This window comes from Typopeltis vanoorti, chromosome 12 (genome assembly GCF_054136105.1).
Source record: "Typopeltis vanoorti isolate ZY-2024b chromosome 12, IOZ_Tvanoo_1.0, whole genome shotgun sequence".
In the NCBI taxonomy this organism is placed as follows: Eukaryota; Metazoa; Arthropoda; class Arachnida; order Uropygi; family Thelyphonidae; genus Typopeltis; species Typopeltis vanoorti.
In genome coordinates, this window is record NC_143560.1 from 108,928,604 (window position 1) to 108,952,575 (window position 23,972).

Consider the following 23,972-nt stretch of genomic DNA (forward strand, 5'->3'; position numbering starts at 1 on the left):
TCAACACCTATTCCAAAGGAATGTTCAGCCAAATTGGTTAGATCCTTGATGTATTTGTATAATTTGATTCTTAGCAGAGAAAAGATATTACCAGAGTGGAAAGAATGTATAATAGTTCTCTTGCACAAGGGTAATAAAAAACTGCATCTAACTACCAATCTATCAATATTTCTGGAGTGGTGTGAAGATTTTAGAGAAGTTGGTAAGAACTTGCATGTAGAAATGGGTTGACAGGAAAGCTATATTTTTAAGGAACAACATGAGTTTACTAGGGAGAGAGAGCAATTTGCTCATATTTTATAATAATATTATGGCTGCGTTGGATAAAGGTAATGGATACATTATGATATTGTTGGACTTTGCTAAGGCATTTGATAGAATACCACATGAAATGCTGTTGTATAAATTGGAGAATATGAAATTGAAATATAAACTATCAACTTGGATAAGGATGTGGATAAATTGACAGGTATCAGAAAGTGATATATGCAGTACCCAAGTCATGTATGCAATCCTTGGGCTATTTTGTTTATATTATACATTAATGATATTGGAAAGATCTGTCAGGAAATGTTCAATTGTTTGCTAATGATGCAAAGATAAGTAGGGTGATCAGAGACACTACTGCTATAGCACTTCTGTAATGAGTTGAATAGGCTGGAACTGTGGGGCGTAGCCCCCCCCCCTAGTATATATATATAAATTGATAAAGCTGATGGAAAAAAATCCTTAGTCTGCCCATGGCACTAAATGTACTCTAGATTTGCAAATAACCTTTCATGGGTGGTAGCAACATAAAAAAAAAAAAAAGGAAGCTATTATTACTACTACATTACACCTCCAAAGAGTTTAAGGACTCATCAAGGGAGGAGTATTCTACTCTACTGCACACAACCCCACAGTCTCCACTACTTACTTAATCTACCAACTACAAACAACACTGTCTATCGCTCAGCACCAACAACCTGTTTGCTACAGAAATTCAGTACAAAAATGCTAAGTACATTCTTTTCTTTTCTTTTTATGAATGTACATAATAAGGTGGCATACCAGTATGCAGTGGTGGTATTTTAAAAATAATTAGTGATATTATATTTATTTTTAGCAGCTTACTTTTTTTATGAGTGTTTTCTTGTCTGCTTTCTTGTTTTTTTTTTTATCCCTAATCTGTGTGCAAGTATTGTGTGTATGTGTGCGTGTGTTGTTAGGGATAAAACTGTTACTTCTGTTATTCCATTATATATATATATATTGCTTGTAATGGTGAAGATATGTATGAGAATGGTGGCCAAATTCAATTTGTGGGATTTTGTTTACTGCATCATGTAAAAATATATATATTTGCATCAAACATAAAAGATTTGTGAAAATAGAGAAACTTCTGAGCTTGTATGTACAGAATGAATACCAGAAAAAAAAGTGTCACAGTGAAGGGTCTAATGGCAAAAAAAAGGGGAGAAAATGTAAATTAAATCGTCAACAAGACTGTTCTTAACAGTAAGGTGGTAGAAGTAAGAGATGATAAACAAGGTATGAGTAAAAATATAAAGGAAAAATCAGAAGATGATGAGAATAACGAGATGATAATTGGAAGAGATAATGCACCTACATGGAATCCTTCACAGGACAAACCGTACTATTATTATTATCATCATCCTAAGATCCCCCCCATGGAGTCAAAGCCTCATCACTGGAGGTCACTCATCATACTGTGCCTTAAATACATTTATATTCTCTGCAGACACCACACACTCAAGCAGTGCATTTGAACCATTCACAACTCTGCATGCAAAAAACATGCTTCTCATTCCTTTGCTTACCTCTTGTTCTCTTTCCATCTCCCACCATTTTATGAAAAACCTCTTCAGCATTAATCTTATAACAACCCCTTACCTACTTGTACATTGCTATCATATTATCCCTCTTCCTCCTATACACTTAGACTGTAAATTATATCTTTTCAACCTTTCTTCATACACAGCATTCTAGAGACCAGAAACCACCTTAGTCAATTGCCTCTAGACCTTTTCCAATACATTTTCATCCTTTTGAAAACCAGGTGACCAAATGTGTGCACAGTATTCCATATGTGATCCAATCAAGGCCTTATACAATGGAACCAAAATCTCCTTACTTCTATAAGTCAGTGTCCTCCTCATCATTGACAGAATTCGTTGTGTTGTCCTCACCTCACAATTTTGGATCCCTATTTACTATCACCCCAATATTTCTGATTTCCTCCACCTCCAACAATATATTCTACATCCCATCTTTGTTTTCCAAATTATAAAACCCTGCATTTTGCAACATTAGACTGGCACTCCCCACTCCCATGCTCCATTCACTCAGCCTATTCAAGTATTCTTGTAAGCCCACAACATCTGCTCTACTTCTTATAGTTCATCCTAACTTTGCATCATCTGCAAACAACAATATCCCCATTCAAATCCTAGCTAAAATATCATTAACATGCAGGTTAAATAACAATGGTCCTAAAACAGACTTTCCACTTCTGGGATATTGCTCCACCATACACAACTTACTGATACCTATCAGATAGCCAATCTCCAATTCAGTGCACTAGTCTAATATCCAACCCCATCCATTCTAGGTTGACTGTTAACTTATCGTGTGGTAATCTATCAAGAGTCTTTGCAAAATCTAAACTTACAGCTATGTATCCATCTCCCTTGTCCAATGCAACTGTTGCCTTATTGTAATTTTTTTTTTTTTTAATATCTGATCTACACATGAAAGGCCAGAAGACCTATAGCACATTAATGCCATATGTGGGCAAGAGGAATAGAAGAAAGGAAGAATCTGTTCACATTTTGCTTGAACACCTGAGGGTTGTAATCTTTGGGGAAGACAGAGAGGGGGGGAGACTGTTCCAAAGGACAGAAGTAGATTTGGGATGAAGGAGGAGGCAGTGAAGTTGATCTGGTGAGTTTCAAGATGGACTATAAAAGGGTGTTGGTAAGCAGTGGCTCTTGTTTTAATGATTTTGGAGGAGAGTGGGGAAATAATAGTGGCCAATTCAGCAGAGCACTTTCCATGAAAGTATCTGTAGAAGAGATACAAGGCAGAAACTGAACATCTGTGAGAGAGGAACTGAAGTGGGATGTGAGAGAGAGGGATCATTAATTAGCCAGATTGCTCTCCTCTGGATTGAATCAAGCAATCTTAGATTGGCACTCCACTCCAAATATGGGAGCAATATTCGATGGCTGGGCAGAATTGGGCTTTGTATAGAGTTAACAGCTGTGAAGGAGTAAAGTAGTGTCGTGTGTGAAAAAGTACACCAAGTTTTTTGCCAGCTGTGGAAGCTATGGTTGGAATATGGTTGTGCCAGGAAAGATCAGAGGTGCAGATCAGTCCAACACTTTAACCACAACACCTGACACACAGACTGATATGAGAGATAGAATGATTGGCGAGACTCCTGGTGAGTGGCATGGCAGTGAAGCATAGCAAGAGTGAGTGCAAGGCAGGAGAAAAACAGAGAATGAAAGAGCAAAACAGAGAGTGTAAGGAGAGAGAGTCATGAATGAAGATTCCATATAATGAGAGATTGATGAAATTGTTTCAGTGGGGCAAAGGGCAAGGAAGTTAGTGATGCTATTAGAAAGAAATAATTATTGTGCTAGAAAATGCACTTGCTGGCACAAGTGAATGGAAGAGTTAGAGAACAATGACTATGAATCTGTTGCTATGGTATGATAGAGGCGGGGCTATGATTGCAAATGACTCATTGCATAGGTTATGAAGGAGGAACTGTGTAGAGTTTGTGGATATGCAGAGTGCATTTGATGGAAAAAAAAGACTTATAGGCTAACAGTTTGCATTTGAATGGATTTGGAGTTAGGTGTCTTGAGAAAGTGAGAGTTTGGAAAACCAGAGCCAGGGGAAACTAGAGTTTTTAGCGAGAATTTTGTGTAGGCATCCTTGAGACAAATGAGTAAAAGATTGATCAGATGATAATGCTGAATGTCGCTCCTTAGTTCCGAAATTTCAGTGAGACAGACAGACGGCGTGAGGTTGTAGGCCAAAGCAGGTACTGAAGTTATCTGTTATCTTTCCTAATGCAAACAGCATCTGGAGAAGGAGAAGAGTTTTTTGTCATTGAGTTCAACTTTGCCAAAAGTTATAGGCATTAGTGAGACTTGGTCAATAGAGGATGATGTAATCAGAGGGACAGAATACAATGGGTATAGTATTTTTGGAGAGGATAGAGGGTACAGGATGCTGATGACAAAAGGAGAACTGAAGCCAAAAAGGGTAATTGTTCTGTACATCAGCAGGAAGATGGGGATGCAGAGGGAAGTATATTTGATGCTATCTGGTTGAAATATATGGTTGGCTGCTGCTACAGGCCAGATGATTCAAGGAGGGGAATACAGACAATATGAATCAGCTTATTAGCACAATCAGTGCAGAATTAAGTATTTATTATGGAGGACTTCAACTCTGGAGATGCAGATTGGAAAGAGAAATGTCACAGGGAGGGAAGGAAATAGAACTTACAGAGGTTTGGATGGGAGATGAATTTCACTGCCTGGTGTGAAACCACAGTCCCACTTATTGGAGGCCTGAAGTGGCTTGAAAAAGTTCCATATTTGGTCTCTATATATAAAATTGATAAAAATAGAAAAAAAATATCCTTGGTGCACCTACAGTACAAATGTACTATACGTTTACTAATAGCCTTTCATTGGTTGTAACCAAATAAAAAAAAAACTGCTAAGAGATAATTACCTGAGATTATGTGTAATGGAGAGGAATAGAGGTGCAAGATTGCTAGATCTGGTGACATTAGAGGACTTAGCAGTAACCAAGTGCAGAATTGTAACCAAGTAAAATTGCCACCATTGGTGGGGGGGGGGGGTGATGTGGTCTTGATCTGAGAGATTGCCAGATATGTGAAATGAAGAGAGATGAAATTGATAAAAACAATGATTTGAATAGATTAACATTGGGGACAAAGGATAATATTGCCAGTTGAATGTGGCAACAGGGAACGTTATGCACTTTGGGCTGAAAAGATTGAGCTGTATATTATATCACTAGGAAATTAACTACAAATGAATTAAGCCAGGGAATGGAGTTGATGGCAGTCATAGAGTTGAAGTTCAGAGGACATATTGCAAAAGTGGGTAAAATAGCACAAAAGATCACTTGGACTGAAAAACTCACACAGACTGGGACTTGTGGAGAAGACAAAGCAGTAGGAAGGAATTCAGAGGCAGGTGACAAGGATGATAACAGATCCTTATGAGGATATATATATATATATATATATATATATATATATATATATATATATATATATATATATATATATATATAAAAATAAATTTAACTGACTAGAACCTGAGAAAGTATAACAAAAACCTTTAATACATCACAACTAGTTTCATCGGTGCTCCAACTTCTTCAGGTGAGAAATAAAAACATAAGATATAAAATAACATGGTAAAAAATGAACTTTACAGCTTAATAAAAAGCAGAATAGTAACAGTCATATTTGAATAGGTGACCGCGTGCTACCATTGGCATGAGTAGAATGTGTGCGACAGCTAATTTTTGAGCGCCAGTACTGGATTACTGCGCTATGGGAATCAGGCAAATTGTAGCTAAGATTATTGTTTAAATGTGAAGGGTCCAGAACTATTTCTTTTGATTCGATAATTCTTCTTTCGAATTCATCCTTGCAAATATATAAATTAGTAGTGCGTTCCCAATCAACTTGATGTGGCTGTTCTTCAAGGTTAGAGTTTGTGGAGAAAAGGACATGACTGGAAAGGGCGCTCGCTCGTGCTCTACTGTAGGAGATGTCACGTCTGTGTTCCTCAAGACGAAGTGAAACAGATTTGTCTGTCTGGCCAAAATAAGGTCGACCACAGTTGCACAAAACTTTATAAACACCAGGAAAATGCAGATGGTTGTGTTTTGGTTTTGGTCGACTCAGAAAAGAACGAAGTTTTGGCAGCGTAGTATAGTCGGTCTTTATGTTGAATTTTTTCAGAATCTTAGCTAGTTTTGGGGTAAGAGTGCTGATAAAAGGTAACTGTATATGAGTGATAGGGTTATATGAGTGATATATATAGTGATATATATATATATATATATTTGAAAAAAATAGATTTAATGACTCCAAGACCGAGATAACATATAAAGATTTTTAATGATAAATACTACTAGTTTTGGCATATAGCAGCCTTCTTCAGGTATTTATAAAGGAAAGGAATACTAATAAACATTGAATTATTTAAACAAACTGGAAATTACAGGTACAAATTGCCTCACATAATCGATACATAAAAACATTGTATTTTTCAAGTTGTTCCAACTGGCGTGCCATTGTTTGTTGCAATTGTGCGTGCAAGTTCACGTGAACGCCAATATTAAATAACTGCAGCATGGCTATCTGGGATGTTATAACTTAAATTATTATTTAAGTGGACCGGGTTCAGTAGGATTTCCCTTGATTCTACGATTTTCCTTTCAAACTCATCTTCACAGCGAAAAATATTTTCTGATCTATTCCAGCATACAGAGTGGCTTTGTTGGTCATCATTAGGATTATTTGAAAAAAGAACATGGCTGGATAACTCAGTTGCATGAAATCTTTTGTATGAGATGTCTCTCTTATGCTCTTCTATGCGTTGTTCAATAGATTTGTTAGTTTGACCAAAGTATGGGATATTGCAATCACACCACAATTTATATACTCCAGGGTACTTAAGGTTGTGATGAGTAGGTTTTGGATGGCTGATTAGAGAGCGGATTTTTGGAAGTGTGATGAAGAAGGTCCTGATATTATATTTTTTAAGGACTTTAGCTATTTTCTTAGAGACTGTGCTAATGTATGGAATGGAGATGCTACCTTTAAAATTAATAGTCTCCGTTGTGCACTGCTTAGGAGGGTTCAGAAGAAATTTCTTAATTGTTTTTTCAGAGTATCCATTTTGTTTAAAAATAAGAGTGAGGTGATTCATTTCTTTTTGTAGTTCATCTTGTTCGTTTAAGAGAGAACGTGCTCTGTGTCCTAAGGTAGATATAATTCCAAGTTTTTGTGGTGGAAAATGATGAGAAAGATTATGCAGATATCTATTGGTATGTGTAGGTTTTCTGTACATAGAGATTTTTAATCTTTCAGAGCATCGTGTAAGCATAGCATCCAAAAAAGGTAAAGAGTTATTATTTTCTATATCAGCAGTAAATTTTATATTAGGATGTTGGATGTTTAGATGACGAAGAAAATCTGTGAGAGCTGTGTGCTCGTGATTCCAAATAATGAATATATCATCAACATATCTTTTCCAAACTTTTGGTTTAAATGAGAAGGAAGATATGGCTTTCTTTTCAAAGTCTTCAAGGAAGATGTTAGCTAGCACTGGCAATGGGCAACCCTTTGTCCCCAGTGTATAAGTATGTATATAAGTATGTATATATATATATATATATATATAAGTATGTGTATGTATATATATATATATAAGTATGTGTATGTATATAGTATATATTATGAGGATATAGTAAAAAAAGAGGTATGATAGAATATAAGTTACTAATGAGATTTTATTTATAGATTAAATAAGAAATTTAGTAATAATATAGGTAGGAGAGGCAAGAATCTAGGTTTATCCCCAGAAACGGACTAAATAAATGGTTAGCAAGGATGAGAGGACTATATTTTAGGCTTAGAGAGTGGGAATCAAGTGGAACGAATTACCTATTGTCAATAACTGCATGTAAGGAGAGGAATCGTGGATTAGCATGGTCCTCTTGTAATGAATCCTAGGACTACATAGAGATGCCCAAGTAATAATAATAAATTGAATATATAAGCTAAATACTACTAATTACATACTCACTACTTTTGCTTGCTGTGCTACTTTTGCAAAACCAGTTCTTTTCCCCCACATTACTGGATATTTTTCATCTGCAAACTGAGCTTCTCTAACACCTCCTGGAGCAATTGCTAACAAATGACCCTCCTTGAGAATTTCTGAGCAGCATTCTACTGTACCAGGGTATATCTGAAAAGCATCAATCAAGGCATCCCAACCTAAAACAAAGTGTAACATTAATTTGTTACTATATTTAATAATAATGACTCCATATAGATTCTTTAAACATAGATTTAAGGAGAATACTTAAACTGATTATTTTGTTAATGTACTGATATTTGAATACTAGTTCCACTTATTATACTTATCTTTCCACCAGCATCCCTTCATCTCTTACTCTTTCAACCTAACAAAGACGATTTATGTGTTTATAAATTTAACATATAGTACACCGTAATCAAAATCTTCCATTAAAATGTGTATGTTTTAGGGATGATTTTCATTACCCCTTCTCAGAATGTTAAGACTGTCCTTGACACAGTGGGGATAGTAAATGATTGAAAATGATGAGAAATGAGAGTAAAATGTTCAAACAGAAACTCCTCATGACAATGAGTTTTATACTGTGCACATAACTAATATAGGGAAGGGGGCTGAAAAATTCTGATAAACACCTAGAACAAAAATGATATTAAAGCAACTGAATAACCACAAGAAAGAACATATCTTAAATCCCTTTAATTCCCATGTTTCATCAAATTGTAATAATTGTCCTTTTTCTTTTAGAATATATAAGAAGACATGTCAGAGGTTTTGAAGAAATGCGAAGACACAGAGATGTGGGTCGTCATCAAGGTTTTGTGTGCTTCAAGAAAAGTCCGCAACTGAGATTCGCCAAACTCTGTGTAATAATTTAGGGGACTGTGCCCCAGCATATCCAACAGTTGCCAGATGGGTGGCTAAGTTTAAAACTGGGCACCCTGAGACAACAGATTTCCCTAGGTCAGGAAGAACTTCCACAGTGATCATGCCTGAAAACATCAGTGTGCATGCCATGATCTTTGTTGATAGACGAATACCAGCCAGAGAATGAGTTGGGGTCATTATCCACCAACATCTGGATATGCAGAAGCTCTCAGCAAAATAGGTCCCCAAATGTTTGAATGCTAATCAAAAGAGAGAACATGTGCTGTCATCTCAAGAGATTTTGGGTCATTTTGAGAGATGGGGCAAATTTTTTGGCTCATATTGTGACTGTTGATGAAATACTATGACCCAGAGACCAAATAACAGTCAATGGAGTTAAAACAAAGGTTCTCCATGGCCAAAGAAGTTCCGAACCCAAAAGTCAGCATGAAGCTTCTTGCCATTGTCTTTTGGGATCTGAAGGGTGTAATCCTTACCAAGTACCTCAAAAAAGGTGAAATTGTTACAGCAGGCATTTTATTTGACAGCTCTAAAGGAACTGAAGGAAAAATGCTGCGGGAAACTGAACAAAGGGTGTGTTGCTTTTGCAGGACAATGCAACTACTCACACTGCTCATGAAACTCAACAGACAATACACAACTTGGGCTTTCAATGTCTACCTCACCCACCCTATTTACCAAACCTGATCCCACTGACAATTTCCTATTCCCAAATTTAATGAAACACTTGAAAAGAACAAAATTTACCACAGATGATGAAGTCATATCTGCAACTGAGGACTGGTTTGGCAGCAAGGGAATGTCTTTTGCCTCAGAAAATTGCAAATGATGCAGAAGCGTTGTATCAAGTATATAACACTTCATGAGGAATACATAGAATAATGTGCAAGTTAAATGATTTTACCTCAATTCCTTCATGGTGATTATCACAACCTTTCAGCACACACCCTCATAATATAGCTTAAAAATCTGTTTATTAAATGTCTAAAAGAAAAAGATATGCTAAACAATTGGAACAATGCTATTATGCTTGTTGAAAGAGGATAATAAGCATGATGATAATAGAAAGAAAATTACAGGCCTATCAGCTTGTTGTCACAAGTATATAAATTTCTTATAAAAAGAATTTAAAATTGAATCAATTAAGAGAAAAATCTAGAAAGTATATGGTTGGAAAAAAAAGCAATCCTAAAAACATTAAAGAAACATGGAAACACATCTAATAAAAACAATATCTCATGGAGATATTGTATTTATTAGATGTGTACAAGATTGTACACATCTAATAAATACAATACCGGGTGTCTGAAAAATAACTCTTTTATTTGGACTACCACCATACGATAGTGTTTTGAGCTTAATCATGAAGCAACCATATTTAAGTTGTAGTTCAAATGTTGTCCACCAGATAGCAGTACTGACAGACCAGATAGCTGTACAGGTGCTTCATGCTGCAATAATGGCATCGCCACAAGAGAAAGCACAGTGCATGTTATGGTTTACGGAAACATAGCAGTGACAACTGTCCAAAGGAATTTCAGGCAGGAGTATGGTAGGAATGCTCCAAATGACAAAAGCATCCATAAGTGGCATCAACAGTTCTTGGAAACAGGAAGTGTTTTAAAAGGGCACTCACCAGGTAGGCCTACAACAGGTGTAAAAAACGTGGAACAATTCAATCGTCTTTCCAGTGTAGCCCAAAACATTCGGTTCGTAGAGTAAGTCATCAATTAAACATTCCTAAAAGCACAGTGCATGATGTTGTTTACAAGAGATTGAAACTTCACGTTTATAACTTGGCTTATTCATCATATCTCGCTTACTGATAAGCCACAAAGAGTTTAGTTTGTGACCACCATGTCAGACCTCATTGTTTAACATGACAACTATCTCCAGAGCATTCTTTTTTTCTGATGAGGCAACATTTTATGTCCATGGAATTGTGAATCACCATAATTGTTGGGTGTGGGGATCAGAAAATCTGCACAAACTGGTGGAGTTTGTCTGTAATAGCCTGGATATGCTAGAGACTGAGATGTGGAAATCCTCCCAACAGGATGGAGCTCCATCACATTATGCAGCAATTATGCTCAAAGGAGGTCCATTGCTTGGCCACTGCACAGTCCTGATTTGACTCCAATGGAATTCTTCTTTTGGGGCTATGTAAAAGGCATTGTGTATCAAGAAAAAATCCAGTACCTTGCCCACCTGCACCATAGAAGCAATTCCTATGGATATGCTTACCTGAGTGTGGTCTTAGATGGAATTCTGTTTTGATGTCAGTAGGACTGTAAATGGCACACATGTTGAGTTACACTAACAGGTAATCAAACCTCTGATATTGTACTTTGATAATATATGCTACATACATTTCTGCTTTAAAATGTCATAAAATAAATTTTATTGAAAACCATGGAGTACTTTTTTGGACACCGATTATATGAAAAAAGCAACCACTAATATATTTATAAATGAACAAAGCAGCCCATTTAAAACAAGTAAATGGGTTCACCAAGAAGATAGAACTTCACCCAAATTATTTATTAATATAGTATTAGAATATTCTGAGTGAACTAGAGTGGAGTGTTGAGGTACTAATATCAACTGTAAAAAAAACATATGTTGATGCCAATATGGTAACAGAAACAAGAAAAGCTAGAAAAAAATGATTAATGAACTAAATACAGTATCAAATAAAGTAGGATTATATGTAAACTATGGAACTAAAATAACCACAAATATTGAAGAAAACCAGGTAACAGAACAAATAACAATAGACAATAATAAAATAAAGCAAGTATAAGAATATGTATATCACAGAACTTTTGCATTATGGAAAATGAAGTATATATAAGAAGAAATAAAAAGAAGAATTGAACTAGGAAGAATTGAATTGAGCCAACTCTATTTTCAATTTTGTTATTGAAAATAGAGTTGGCTCTATTTTCAATAACAAAACAAATACTGGACAGAAAAAGAAAACAGCATAAAAATTGACAGTCATGCCAAATATCAGAATGCAAGGCAAATTAAAGAATAAAACTAAAGTGCTGGTGGATGTAGTAGGAAAAGAGATATTAAAATTGAAATGGGTAACATAATGTGACAATGGTTGAAGCCGACCACCCAGTGGTACCCATACAAGGATAAGAATGCCTAGATGACCAGAGAGAAGAGGGAAGAATTCCCCTATTGGAGGATGTTAGCATCAAGAGGCTTTCAACAGAGAAAGTTGGAGACAAACAGTGGACATTTAAATAAAAATGGTTATAAAAAGGGCTAATAAGGAGAAGTGTGAGGTTTTGCACTATAGAGTGTGCACATGTGCAAGGGTGTGTACTGTATTTATGGAGCCTCAAACCGGTAAAATGTATTACCGATGGTAATGCATTTTAAGAGGCTTCCCGATCAACTGGTGCATAATTTCACTACCAACTGCACTTCCAGCTTGTTCCTGGGGGTAAGGTTGTAATGGTATGCAGTGGACACTGTTGAGACCACATTATGGTGTGGAGACTGGATACTCACCATATGGGTAACATGTTCAAGAGTGTTTTTCTCCCACTGCATGTTCTCCTTCTCTCTTTTTCTTCCTTTTGAAACATTAAATATGAAAGTAAGCCTAAATAATTATAGTAACCTGAGTGTGCCTCTGTAGTTAAACTAAAAAAAATAAATCTCCCAAAAAATTCCCCCCAAAAACCTCACCCCCCCCAAAAAAAAAGAAAAATTTTCCATATTCCCTTTGCCAACATCTGTAGCATCAACAATAATTTAAATGATGTGCATCATCATCTTCAGACATGCAAACTTGATATTCTGCCTCTGACTAAACCCTAAATTTCTCTACATTAACCACAACCCATCTTAACTGTCCAAATTACACCCTATACGATTACTTCCACCATAAGAGAGAGATGCTTATGCCTTGTTGCAGTCTGATATTTCTTGCCAAAGGATGTCTAATCTAGACTCTCACATTTTTTTACCTCCTGTGGCTTAAGATTTCTTTTTCCACATTTTGTTTCATTCATCTGATGTCTCTGCTGTTCTCCCAATTCTGAAAATCATTCTAATCTCTTTGACTTCCTATCTTCGAAGCTCAATTTCATTCAGTCCAAATTTCCAAACAATGAAATCATCTTTCTTGGTGATTCAATGTCCACAGTTCTAACTGGCTCCCTTTTTTGAATTTCACTGACCAAGCTGGAAGAGATAGAGATTTTTGGTGTGAGCTATGGCCTAAAACAGATCGTTCATCTTCCTACCAAAATTCTCAATAATCCTCTTCACTCACCCAGCACTCTGGATCTGTTCTTAACTAGTTATCCTTCCAGGTGACTTCCTCTTGGTAATTCAGATCACAATCTCATCCAAGTTTCATCTCTAGTAGAACATCCATCCTTCAACCATTCACAACCTTCTGTACTCTGGCATTACAACATGCCAAGTGGGAGGACTTATGTGACTTTTACTCTTCCTTTCCATGGTCAGACTACTGTTTTCATTCTTCAGATCAAAATGTAAGAAATCCTGTAAGAAAATCACTTGTTGTGATTTTCTTACAGGAATAATCCATATTGGAATGGAAGCTTTCTAAACCATGGTTCTCCTTTGAACGTGCCAGGGTGGTCTGAGACAAGCAAACAACCTATCACAAGTGGGTATCACCAAAACACCAGCATACCTCTCACACTACACAATTTCCTGTAACACTTGTGAAACTATCATTAAAAGGGCTAAATGTAGAAAACTCACAGCTTATGCCACCTGCAGTAGCTCCTTCTGATCCATCACCAAAGTTGTTGGACACAAGTGTTATTCATCTGTACTACCTCTTCTTTCTCCCCCGAATGGTAGCATTGCATCATCATCTATAGACAATCTGTCATCTCACCCACTTTCTTCCTGATTTACACAAATGACCTGTTCTCATCGACTACAAACCCTATTCATAGTTTTGCTGATGATAGCACTCTCTGCTCCTCCTACTTATACAACAAGCCTTGCAGTGCACTGATCTCCATAGTATCCTTGATTAGGATGAAAATAACCTATTCCATCTTCAAAATACATTCTTTTCTTGCAAATGTACTCCACTTGCTTTTGATAATGTTCAGCTCAACAGTCAAGACCAAATCTCTCTTCTTGAACCAACCCTTACTCCAAAACTTTCCTGGCATAATCATATCACTTCTATAGCATCATATATAAATCCTTACTTACTCTATATAAATCCCAAATCCAGCCAACCTTGGAATACTGTTCTCATGTTTGGGGTGATGAACCTAAGAAAATTACATTTCCCATCATTTAAGATTGGCCATTCACACAATATCTATGATACCTTTCCTTAAACTCATTTACTGACAGTACACTTGTGAGTGCCTTGGTAGTCCTTTCTCAATTAACTACTCTCTGAGCCAAAAATCTAACTCCGTCATTGCCAGTCCCAAGCCCAGATGAGAAAGGTTGTTCTTGTGACCAGCAACCACAGTACATCCAAAATCTTATACTACAGAAACCTCAAGTATTGAAAGAAATGGACTAGTTCTACTGAAGAATCACCAGAAGAAATGATGCAAGTTGGTGAAAGGTCTCTTAGAGAAACCAACAGGTGGAATGCTCTTGAAAAAGATATCTTCACACCCAAATCTACAACCAAAACTGGATGTTGGAACATCAGGATAGTGTATGAATCTGGGAAAGCACATCAAATAGCAAAGGAAATGGATAGATACAAAATACAAATATTAGAATTAAGTGAAACCAGATGGAATAGAACTGGCGAGATCAGACTAACATCAAGCAAATATATCATATATTCTGGAAACCCTGAGGATGAAGAACATAGCAGGTATATCACTCTGATGATGATGATAGTGGATGCAAGAAAGGCACTATTGAAATAGAACCCAGTATTGGAAAGAATAATAAAAGCAAGGTTCAAAACCAGATACAAAAATGTTACTATAATAAACATCTATGTCCCTCCAAACAACACTGACTATGAAGAAAGAAGAAGCCTTTTATTACCTTCTACAGAGAGAGAGAGAAAATTAGACAAGAATAGCAAAAGAGATATGACCTTACTTCTGGGAGATGCAAATACAAAGGTGTGCAAAGACAACAGGGAATATGAAATAGTGATGGGAAAAGGACTATGAGATGAAAATGAAATATTATTCAAGGACTTGTACCAGTTTAACAACTTTATCATAAGAGGTACATTTCAACATAAAAATATACGTAAACAAACCTGGATCTCATGAAATGGAAAGAGTTAAAACCAAACAGATCATAATCAGAAATAAAACATGGACATCCTCCTTACAAGATGTGCGAGCATGGAAAGGAGCAGATGCATACACAGATCATATACTGGTGGTGGCAAAGATATTTAAATCAATGAGTAAAAGAAACTGGTACAATATAAATAAACTGAAAAATAAGGATATTACAAAAACTTTGCTTGTACAATCAGAAGCAAATATGAAACAATAATACAGTGTGAAGGAAAAAAAATGAAGATATAGAAGAAAAATGGCAAAATATAAAACAATTATACAATGAAACAACTGAAGAAATACTAGGAAAACATGAGAAAGTTCAGAAACAATGGACAGACAAAACAATGCTTTTAAGTGAGGAAAGAAGAAAAGTTAGAATAAAATTATTCCAAAATCAAAATAAAGAAGAGGAAAAGGAGATAAATAAAATATACAAGAAGAAAAACAGACAAGTAAAGAAAAGAGTAAAAGATGATAAAAGAAAATTCATTGAAGAACTCTGTATGTAGGCTGAACAGGCTGCAGAAAAATGGATTCCAAGAAACTTTTTTTGAAATAGCAAGGAACATAACTGGAAAAAATATGGGAAAAGAGAGACCAATAAGAGATAAACAAGAAAACATACTGATGAGGGAAAAAGACATAGAAAAGAGATGGATAAAACACTTTCAGGAAATACTACTAAACAGCAAAACCCCAATACAAGAAACTATACTCCCAGAAAATACTGAAATGGAAACATTAAATATAAATACAGGAGAAATAACAAAAGCAGAAATAAGTAAGGCAACAAATATGCTCATAAATGGCAAGTTGCAGGAATAGACAATATACGAGCAGAACTACTTAATGCAGACATACATACAGTATGTCTATAAAGATACTGTATTCTCTTCTAAATGAAATATGTATGAAGGAAGAATGGCTAGATGACTGGTGAAAATGCCAAAGAAAGGGGTACAACAGAATGCAAAAATTGGAGCGGAATATCTCTTTTAAGCACAATTAGTAAAATCTTCACTAGAATAATATCAGAAAGAATGAAATTTGAAATAGAATGTGAAGTGAGGAAAGAACAAGCAGCTATCAGACCAAATAGATAATGCATAGACCAAATAATAACTCTTAGAATAATTATTGAACAATCAATAGAATGGCTGCACAGCCTGTATTTGGGATTCATTAACTTTGAAAAAGCATTTGATAGTATAAAGAGAGGGGTAATTTGGAAATTAATAAAATATTATGGAATACCAGAGAAAATAACTAATACAATAAAAGCAATCTATGATAATTATAAAATCATAATAATATGTAATGAGAATTTAAGTAAAGAATGAAAAGAACAACAAGAGGTGTAAGGCAAGGGTGCATGCTCTCCCCTACAGTCCTCTCAATAGTAATAGATGGTGATGAGAAATACAATAGATAAAAGTATTAATATGCAATGGGGATGGACAAATAAATTAAATGACTTTGAGTTTGCTGATGACATATGTTTGCTATCTCAAAAGCACCAACATATGCAAAGAAAAATAGATAATCTAAACCTGGAATCTTCAAAGTGTTACTTAAAAATAAACCAAAACAAAACCAACACAATGAAAAATATATGGATAAGTAAAGAAATAAATCTCAAGACAAAAAATAAGGCTCTTTAACACAAATGTAAAGGTTATTCTGCTATATGGAACTGGAACCTGAAGATTAACCAAAATGAATTTAAGTAAACTATAGATTTACATAAATAGATTATACTTAATAGAATGGCAGAGAAGTCCCAATATCTTGCTAAGTTGTCCTTGAAATATTGGGAATATACTGGCCAAATAGAATTTCAAACAAGACTTTATGGAACAAAGCAAATCAATCTGACATCAAAACAGAAGTAATAAAAAGACAATGGAAATGGATAGGCCACACAAGCAGAAAACCAGATATAGTCAAGACAGTAATGGAATGGAACTCACAGGGAAGCAGAATAAGGGGATACCCCCAAGATCACCTGGAGGAGAGAAAAATCGAAGCAGAGATGAAACAGCTGCTAAAGGCTTGGAATGAGATCAAGAAAGCAGCAATGAACAGAGTTTGATGGAGAACAGTGATGGAAGTCCTATGCTCTGTAGGGATTGAAGTGAGCCAAAAATCTAGTCCTCATGCCCTTGCTAACCAATTACACAATTTACAGAACGTGACCACCTTATTCTTTCTCTCTCTCTCTCTTCCTTTCAATCCTAAAAAAAGCCTTTAATAACTTATGATTCTATCATATCCCCTCTTTTGCATAGACCAACTAAACTTTGAGTCCTATGCATCTTCATTCTATCCTTATGGGGGAATGCTCCATCACTAACCACTGTTTATTCATACAAATGCAAGTATAGCAATCCCTCGATTAGTGCGTCTAATGTGTTCTTTAAAACAGGCGCGCTAATCGAATATAATAACCTATGGGAAAGTGTATAATTCGTTACTCAGATTTCTTTTTTGACCCTTAATTTTTTTTATAAAAGAATTAAGGTATGTCTCAGGCCCTAGTTAAAGGAAAACCATAAAGCTGAAAGACAATAAATATAAATTTTATTATTCTACTTCTTAACAAAGAATTGAGCTAACGTAGTTTGGCGGACATTTTGTTGTTGTTTTTTCATACAACCAACAATATGGTCCTCTTGCCTCTATTACTCTTCTGCAAATTTTACTGCTTTTCTCTTCATCAGGGTCAGCCTCTATGCATTGCTGCTTAAAAACTTTGATTGTACGAAAAATATTTTCAAATTGTTTCTGTGAAATCTCTTTTGGCTGACTATCAGTGGTTAAATTTTCTTCATATTCTTCAGGATCTTCCTGCTGTGAATCTAAATTTAGCAGGTTGGAATTACTCAATTCTTCAGAATGAGATTTAATTAACTCTTGGACATTATCATTGAAGGGGAGAAAGAAATGAAGGATGTACGAATTGGTCACCAACATGCAAAATCACGTGCTTTATAGATAAAATTTTCCAACTGTTATACAAGCAAAATAATTACCACTTCTCTAAAATTACAAATCTCCAAACCAAAAAAAAAAAAAAAAATGTTGTCCACACACACACACACATGCTTTGCTAAATTTCCAGGAATGATCCCTAGTTCTCCTCCTTTCAGTCATGTATTGAAAAATCTTTCTGTATGAAACCCATAACAACATATAACTTATAAGTCTCCATCATATCTCTCCTGATCACTCTTTTTTCCACCTATCAACCAATTTCTATATCCCACATCTTTGACCTATCGTCATAAGAAACATTCCAAAGACCTGCAACCATCTTAGTCATGTACTCTAGATGCACTCTGCCACTTTCTCATTCATAAAAAATCCAGGGCCAGATGGACTGGGTCATAAGGTCATGTAAAGTGGTATAACACCTCCTTATCTCTGATTATTGGTGTGTTCTTCAATAACCAGGTAATTCTATGAGCTATTTTAGCCACTTTTGTAAGATGCCTTCTTATCATACCTTTCTCATTTCTACCTGTCATTGTGTTCTTCAACAAGTGAATCTTTTGAGCTATTTCAAGTAAATCCTTTGAGTTATTTCATATACTTTTGCCCATGATGAGTCTCTTGACTCCATGGAGGTCTGCTGATGATAATAATTATCCTCTGAGCCTCAACTTTCTGTCCATCACTCCCAAATTCCTAGCTTCATCAGTGTCCTGCAGTCTAGTCTGTCAATTACAAGCTGTATATAGGTTAATATAGCTTGTGGTCTTTCTATCCTACAGTTCACATACTGCTCCCCCATACACAGCTTGATAATACCCATCAGACAGCCAATCTCCTATCCATTGCACTGATCTCATACTGAGGCAGCAGAGTTTTCACTCCTGGACACTGGCTTTTTCTCCCTCTCTAAAAACTTTACTCTCTAACCTCATAGGGGAAGTCAAAAATTATGTGGAAGTTGATATTTGGAAGTTAGTGAAGTCAAATTGTGAATAAGCAGGAGAGTGGAATAGGTGAGACTGAGGTGGCTGTGAATGGAGAAAAGAATGTGAAAACAAGAATGCAAGTTGCATAGGGAAATAGGATGGGCCAGGGAAACACATTGTAAGGAGAGTGGATTCTGGAAGTGGTAATGAATGCATGTATGTGAATGGTTAGCATAGGAATGGAATGACTAGGAATTCATGGGGGGGGTTGAATCTAGGAGCCTGTGTGGGACAAAAGATGAGCGAACAACAATAGGTGAAGAGAAGTCACAGACAGGAGACAGCATGAGTAGGTCTGGCTATAGAAATTTCTATTAACAAGAAATGGATTTTGTTTATTTACAAATGCCATGAGTTTCAGAAATAAGGAAGATGAAACTGTTGCATTGATTGAGTTTATATGCCCAAAAATAGTAGGAATAAGTGTTGAGAATGGCATCTTGACTGGAATAGAAATGGAGGGATATGGCATTTTTTGTGAAGATAAGAAAAGCAAGAAGGCAGGGAGAGTGCTGATGATGATAGCGAGGAATTGTCTGTTGTGCATGGTTGAGATACAAGGAAAAAAGTGGCAGTGGTTTTGAAGCATTATGGTGTGAAGTTGAAGGCTGATATAAAGAAATATTTGGTGGGATGTTGCTATAGGCCAGGGAATGTAGAAGGTGGAGACAAAAAAATGTAGACAACTTGGCTTAGTGAGCAAGCAAAGAGTGATCATTATGGGTTATTTCAACTATTTGCAATATTAATAGGAATGAAGAGATAGTATGAGAATAAGGAGAATGAATTTCTTGAGTTCTTAAGGGACAACAATCTTAGGCAGTATGTCATGAAGGGCACACGAGGGTTAAGAGTCTTGGATCTGGTTATATCATCAGAAGATGTGATTGTGAATGGAATGTCTAATCTTCCCCATTGGAGAGAGTGACTGTGCATTATCACATACGTTGCAGCCAGTCATATAAGAACATCTATTAAGAAAGGATACATTTGGAACTACAAGGTGATTATGGAAAGCTTAGGAGACAACTAGGAACTATAACATAGAAAAAGGAGTTGAGTAGAGCAGGCCAGGAAGGTGGCTCAGTTGGTAAGGACAGCAAAAGTAGAGTATGAGAAGAAATTAGCCAATCAAGCTAAGAAAAATAATAGCGAGTTCTTTCAATGTGTGGCAAGTAGAAGGAAAAATGACTATGAGAGTTGATGACACTAGTAGATTGGTACCAATGTGGAGGATATAGTTGAATGATTCAACGATCAGTTTATCAGTGTATTTCACCTTTGTGAAGGCAACATCAGGAGGAGCAGGGACTGATATTGAATGAGCAGAGAGTATATGAAGAATTAAGTAAACTTGATGTTAATGAGGCAGTAAATTTCACAGTATATCACCACATGTCTTGAAGGAATGCCCTATGGAATTAATGGCACCTTTGGCTGAACTATTTACCATGAGTATCTTGTAACAGGGAGAATTCCAAAGGAATGGAAGGTGGGAAAAATTATTCCACTTCACAAGGGGAGTGGGATCAGACTAAGGCTACAAATTATAAGCCAGTCTGTGTGTCTGGGGTTGTTGTTGTTAAGGTATTAGAGAGTTGGTGAGAAGGATTCAGAAGTGGGTTGATAATAGCAGTATTCTTTATGATGGCCAGCATGGGTTTGTTAGGGGGGGAAGGTCATGTTTCAGCTAGCGTATTACAAGAAGAGGATGAATTTACTCAAAGGAGATGCATATATGATGTACTCGGATTTTTTTTAAAGGCCTTTGATAGACTGCCACATGACAAGCAGGTAGCTAAATTGAAACATATGGGTAGATAACAGATTAGTAAGGTTGATAGCTGATTGGCTGTCAGATAGGTATTAGCAGGTCGTATATGGAGGAGTGGTATCCCAAAAGAGGAAGATCATTAGTGGAGTGTTACAGGGATCTGTTTTGGGACCATTATTATTTAACTCGTTTAACGGATGCAATATTTGTGCTAAGGCGATTGATGGAGAAATATAGAGAGAGATGCAAGTGGATCTGCACATGGTGTTTATAGATCTGGAAAAGGCATACGACAGAGTGGCCAGGCAGGAGGTATGGAGGTGTATGAGGAAGAAGGGGGTGTTGGAGAAGTACGTGAGGTTGGTGAAGGAGATGTATGAGGGAACAGAAACTCAGGTCAGGTCTAGTGTCGGCATGACAGAAGGGTTCCCTATTGTCGTAGGGCTACACCAAGGGTCAGCTCTGAGCACCTACCTCTTTGACCTGGTCATGGATGTACTAGTGGAGGATGTCAAGAAGGAGGCACCATGGAGCATGCTGTTTGCCGATGACATTGTTCTATGCGAATCATCCCAAGAGAAGCTTGAAAATACCCTGGAAGAGTGGAGAAAGGCATTGGAGGAGAGCGGCATGAGAATTAACCGGGTTAAGACTGAATATATGTCAACGGGGAGTGACGAGGATATCGTCATACGACTCCAGGGTGAAAGGCTAATTTCAGGGAAGAAATTCAAGTACCTTGGGTCAGTTGTCAAGCGGAATGGTGACCTGGATGAGGAAATACAGCACCGAATAACATGCGGTTGGATGAATTGGAGGAAGATGAGCGGGATCCTGTGCGACAAGAGAGTGAGTTGTAAGAGGAAAGGAAAGCTCTATAAGATGGTGGTGAGGCCGGCGATGCTCCATGGTGCGGAGACGTGGCCTATAACCAAGGCACAGGAGAAGAAGATGGAGGTAGTGGAGATGCGGATGTTGAGATGGATGAGTGGTGTGACAAAGAATGACAGGATAAGGAATGACTACATCAGAGGGACGGTTAAGGTGGGACCAATTGGCAAGAAGATACAAGAAAGTAGGCTGAGGTGGTTTGGACATGTTGAGAGGAAGGGTGAGGAGTATGTTGGTAAACAAGTGGAGTATATGGAGTTGGAGGGAACGAGGAAAAGAGGCAGGCCCAAGCTCAGGTGGAGGGATAAGATGACAGAGGATCTTAGGGAGAAAGGATGGAGTCTGAAGGATGCCCTGGACCGGAGAACTTGGAAGAGGAAGGTTAAAGATTGGTGCGCGACCCCGTTTAACATGGGATAAGGCAGAGTGAAAGAAGAAGATTGTTTAATTCGTATGTTAATGACATCAGGACTGGCTTCTAGAGATGTGCAGCTTTTTACCAATGATGCAAAGTTGGGAAGAGCTCTGAGAAGTAAAGCAGATGTTGCGGTCTTACAGGAGGATCTGAATAGACTATGTGAGTGGGCAAATGATTGGTGCTATCAGTTTGATGTTGCAAAGTGCAAGTCTTGAAATTTGGTAGGCAAGGTTGGGATGCAGAGTATACAATTAATGGAGAAATTTCAAAGGTGGTGGAGGAGATGAGAGATCTGGGAGTGATGGGACAGAGACTTGATGTTTTGAAGTCACATTGCTAAAATTGTAAGAACATTTCAACATATTATGGAAATAATGAGGAGGACATTAACATGCAGAGGCAAAGTGGTTATGGTTCCCCTGCATAAGGCATTGATCAGCCACATATGGACTACTGTGTACAGATTTGGTTGTCTGCTTTTCAGGAGGATGAGATGGATCGGAAAAGGTTCAGAGAGGGTTTACTAAGTTAGTGTCAGGTCTATGGAATGTCAAATACGGGGGTGATTTGGGAATGCAGTATACCGAGCTTTGTGAATAGAGGAAGAAAGAGGGGATGTGACTGAGACATAAGTTGGTGAGGGGGTTGTTACCAGATTGATGTGGAGAAAATATTTCATAGAGTGGAGAGCAGCAAGGCTAGAACTAGAGGCCATCTATGAAGCTGTATAAGAAGAATGTGAGCAGGGGACTGAGAAGAAGATTCTTTTCATGGAGGGTGACTAGTGAGTGGAATGTATTATCTGAAAATGTGGTGACTGCAAAAACTGTGAATGGGTTCAAGGAACAGCTTGATGATCTTTTGGCATGAGATAGTATAGACTCTCACGATGAGTCCTTTGACTCCTTGGAGGTCAGATAATAATAATGACAACAACAACAGTAATAATAGCTTTAGTTGTCTTGGCCATAGTTCCAATTAATCCTAATTCCATTAACTTTCCTAGAATTTTGGGATATATAAGATGTAAATTTTAAATTTGTTTGAAATTTAAAGCAGATAAAACAAATAACAACTTTAACCATAGCAGTATGAATTAGTTTGAGGAAAAAGCATTCAGTAATAAAGCAAATGAAATTTTGGATTTCTTGAGGGAATATAGGCAGCATGTTGTGGAGGGAAGCCGATGATCAAGAATTTTGGATTGAGTCATGGCATCAGAGGATCTGATTATGACTGAGATGTCTTAGCTCCCAATTGATTAGAGTAACCGTGTTGTCCTGACTTGGAGGATGAATAGGCATGTAGAAATATCTGGGAAAAAGGAAGGAATGTTAATGTGGCAGGTAATATAATAGATTAAGAAACCAGCTTATGGAGTACAATAGAGGGAGGAGAGATCAATAGTGCTTGGGAGTCAGTTAAGAAACATTTGTTAGCAGCAATGGTAAACCGCATACCTTGAGTAAAAAGATAAAGTAATTTGAGTAAAATGGATGGCTAGGAAAATAAATCAGACAAGAGTTGTAGATGAAAAAAGAGGTTATGAATGACACACAAAAAGTGGTCAAGAATAAATGCAGGTAAAATATATTAAGGTGACTGGTATAGTAAGGAGAGAAAAATTAGAATACGAGAGGAGACTGGCATTGTGACCCAAAGAGAATCCCAAGGAGTTCTTTCGCTATGTGACCAGTAGAAGGAAAAAATAATTATGACTGAATGACCCTGTTGGATGGAGACAGTAATTGGATGATGCTGATGTAGTAGAACTATTTAATGATCACTTTATTGAAGTGTGCCATACTCATAAAGGTAGTTTTATTTCTAGAGGAATAG

The 23,972-nt window shown here is 36.8% G+C and overlaps 1 protein-coding gene and 1 long non-coding RNA gene across 12 annotated transcripts in view; one reads left to right on the top strand and one right to left on the bottom strand.

Moving 5' to 3' along the window:
• LOC150101128 (DGAT1/2-independent enzyme synthesizing storage lipids-like) overlaps positions 1-23,972 on the bottom strand; it is a 178,860-nt gene that overhangs the window by 92,950 nt on the left and 61,938 nt on the right. For all 3 annotated transcript variants that reach the window (XM_090401209.1, XM_090401210.1, XM_090401211.1), the window contains one exon: positions 7,878-8,071. In XM_090401209.1, coding sequence (XP_090257335.1) covers positions 7,878-8,071 — 194 coding nt within the window. The remainder of the gene's footprint in view (positions 1-7,877; positions 8,072-23,972) is intronic.
• LOC150101129 (uncharacterized) overlaps positions 1-23,972 on the top strand; it is a 160,184-nt gene that overhangs the window by 92,487 nt on the left and 43,725 nt on the right. The window lies entirely within an intron of this gene.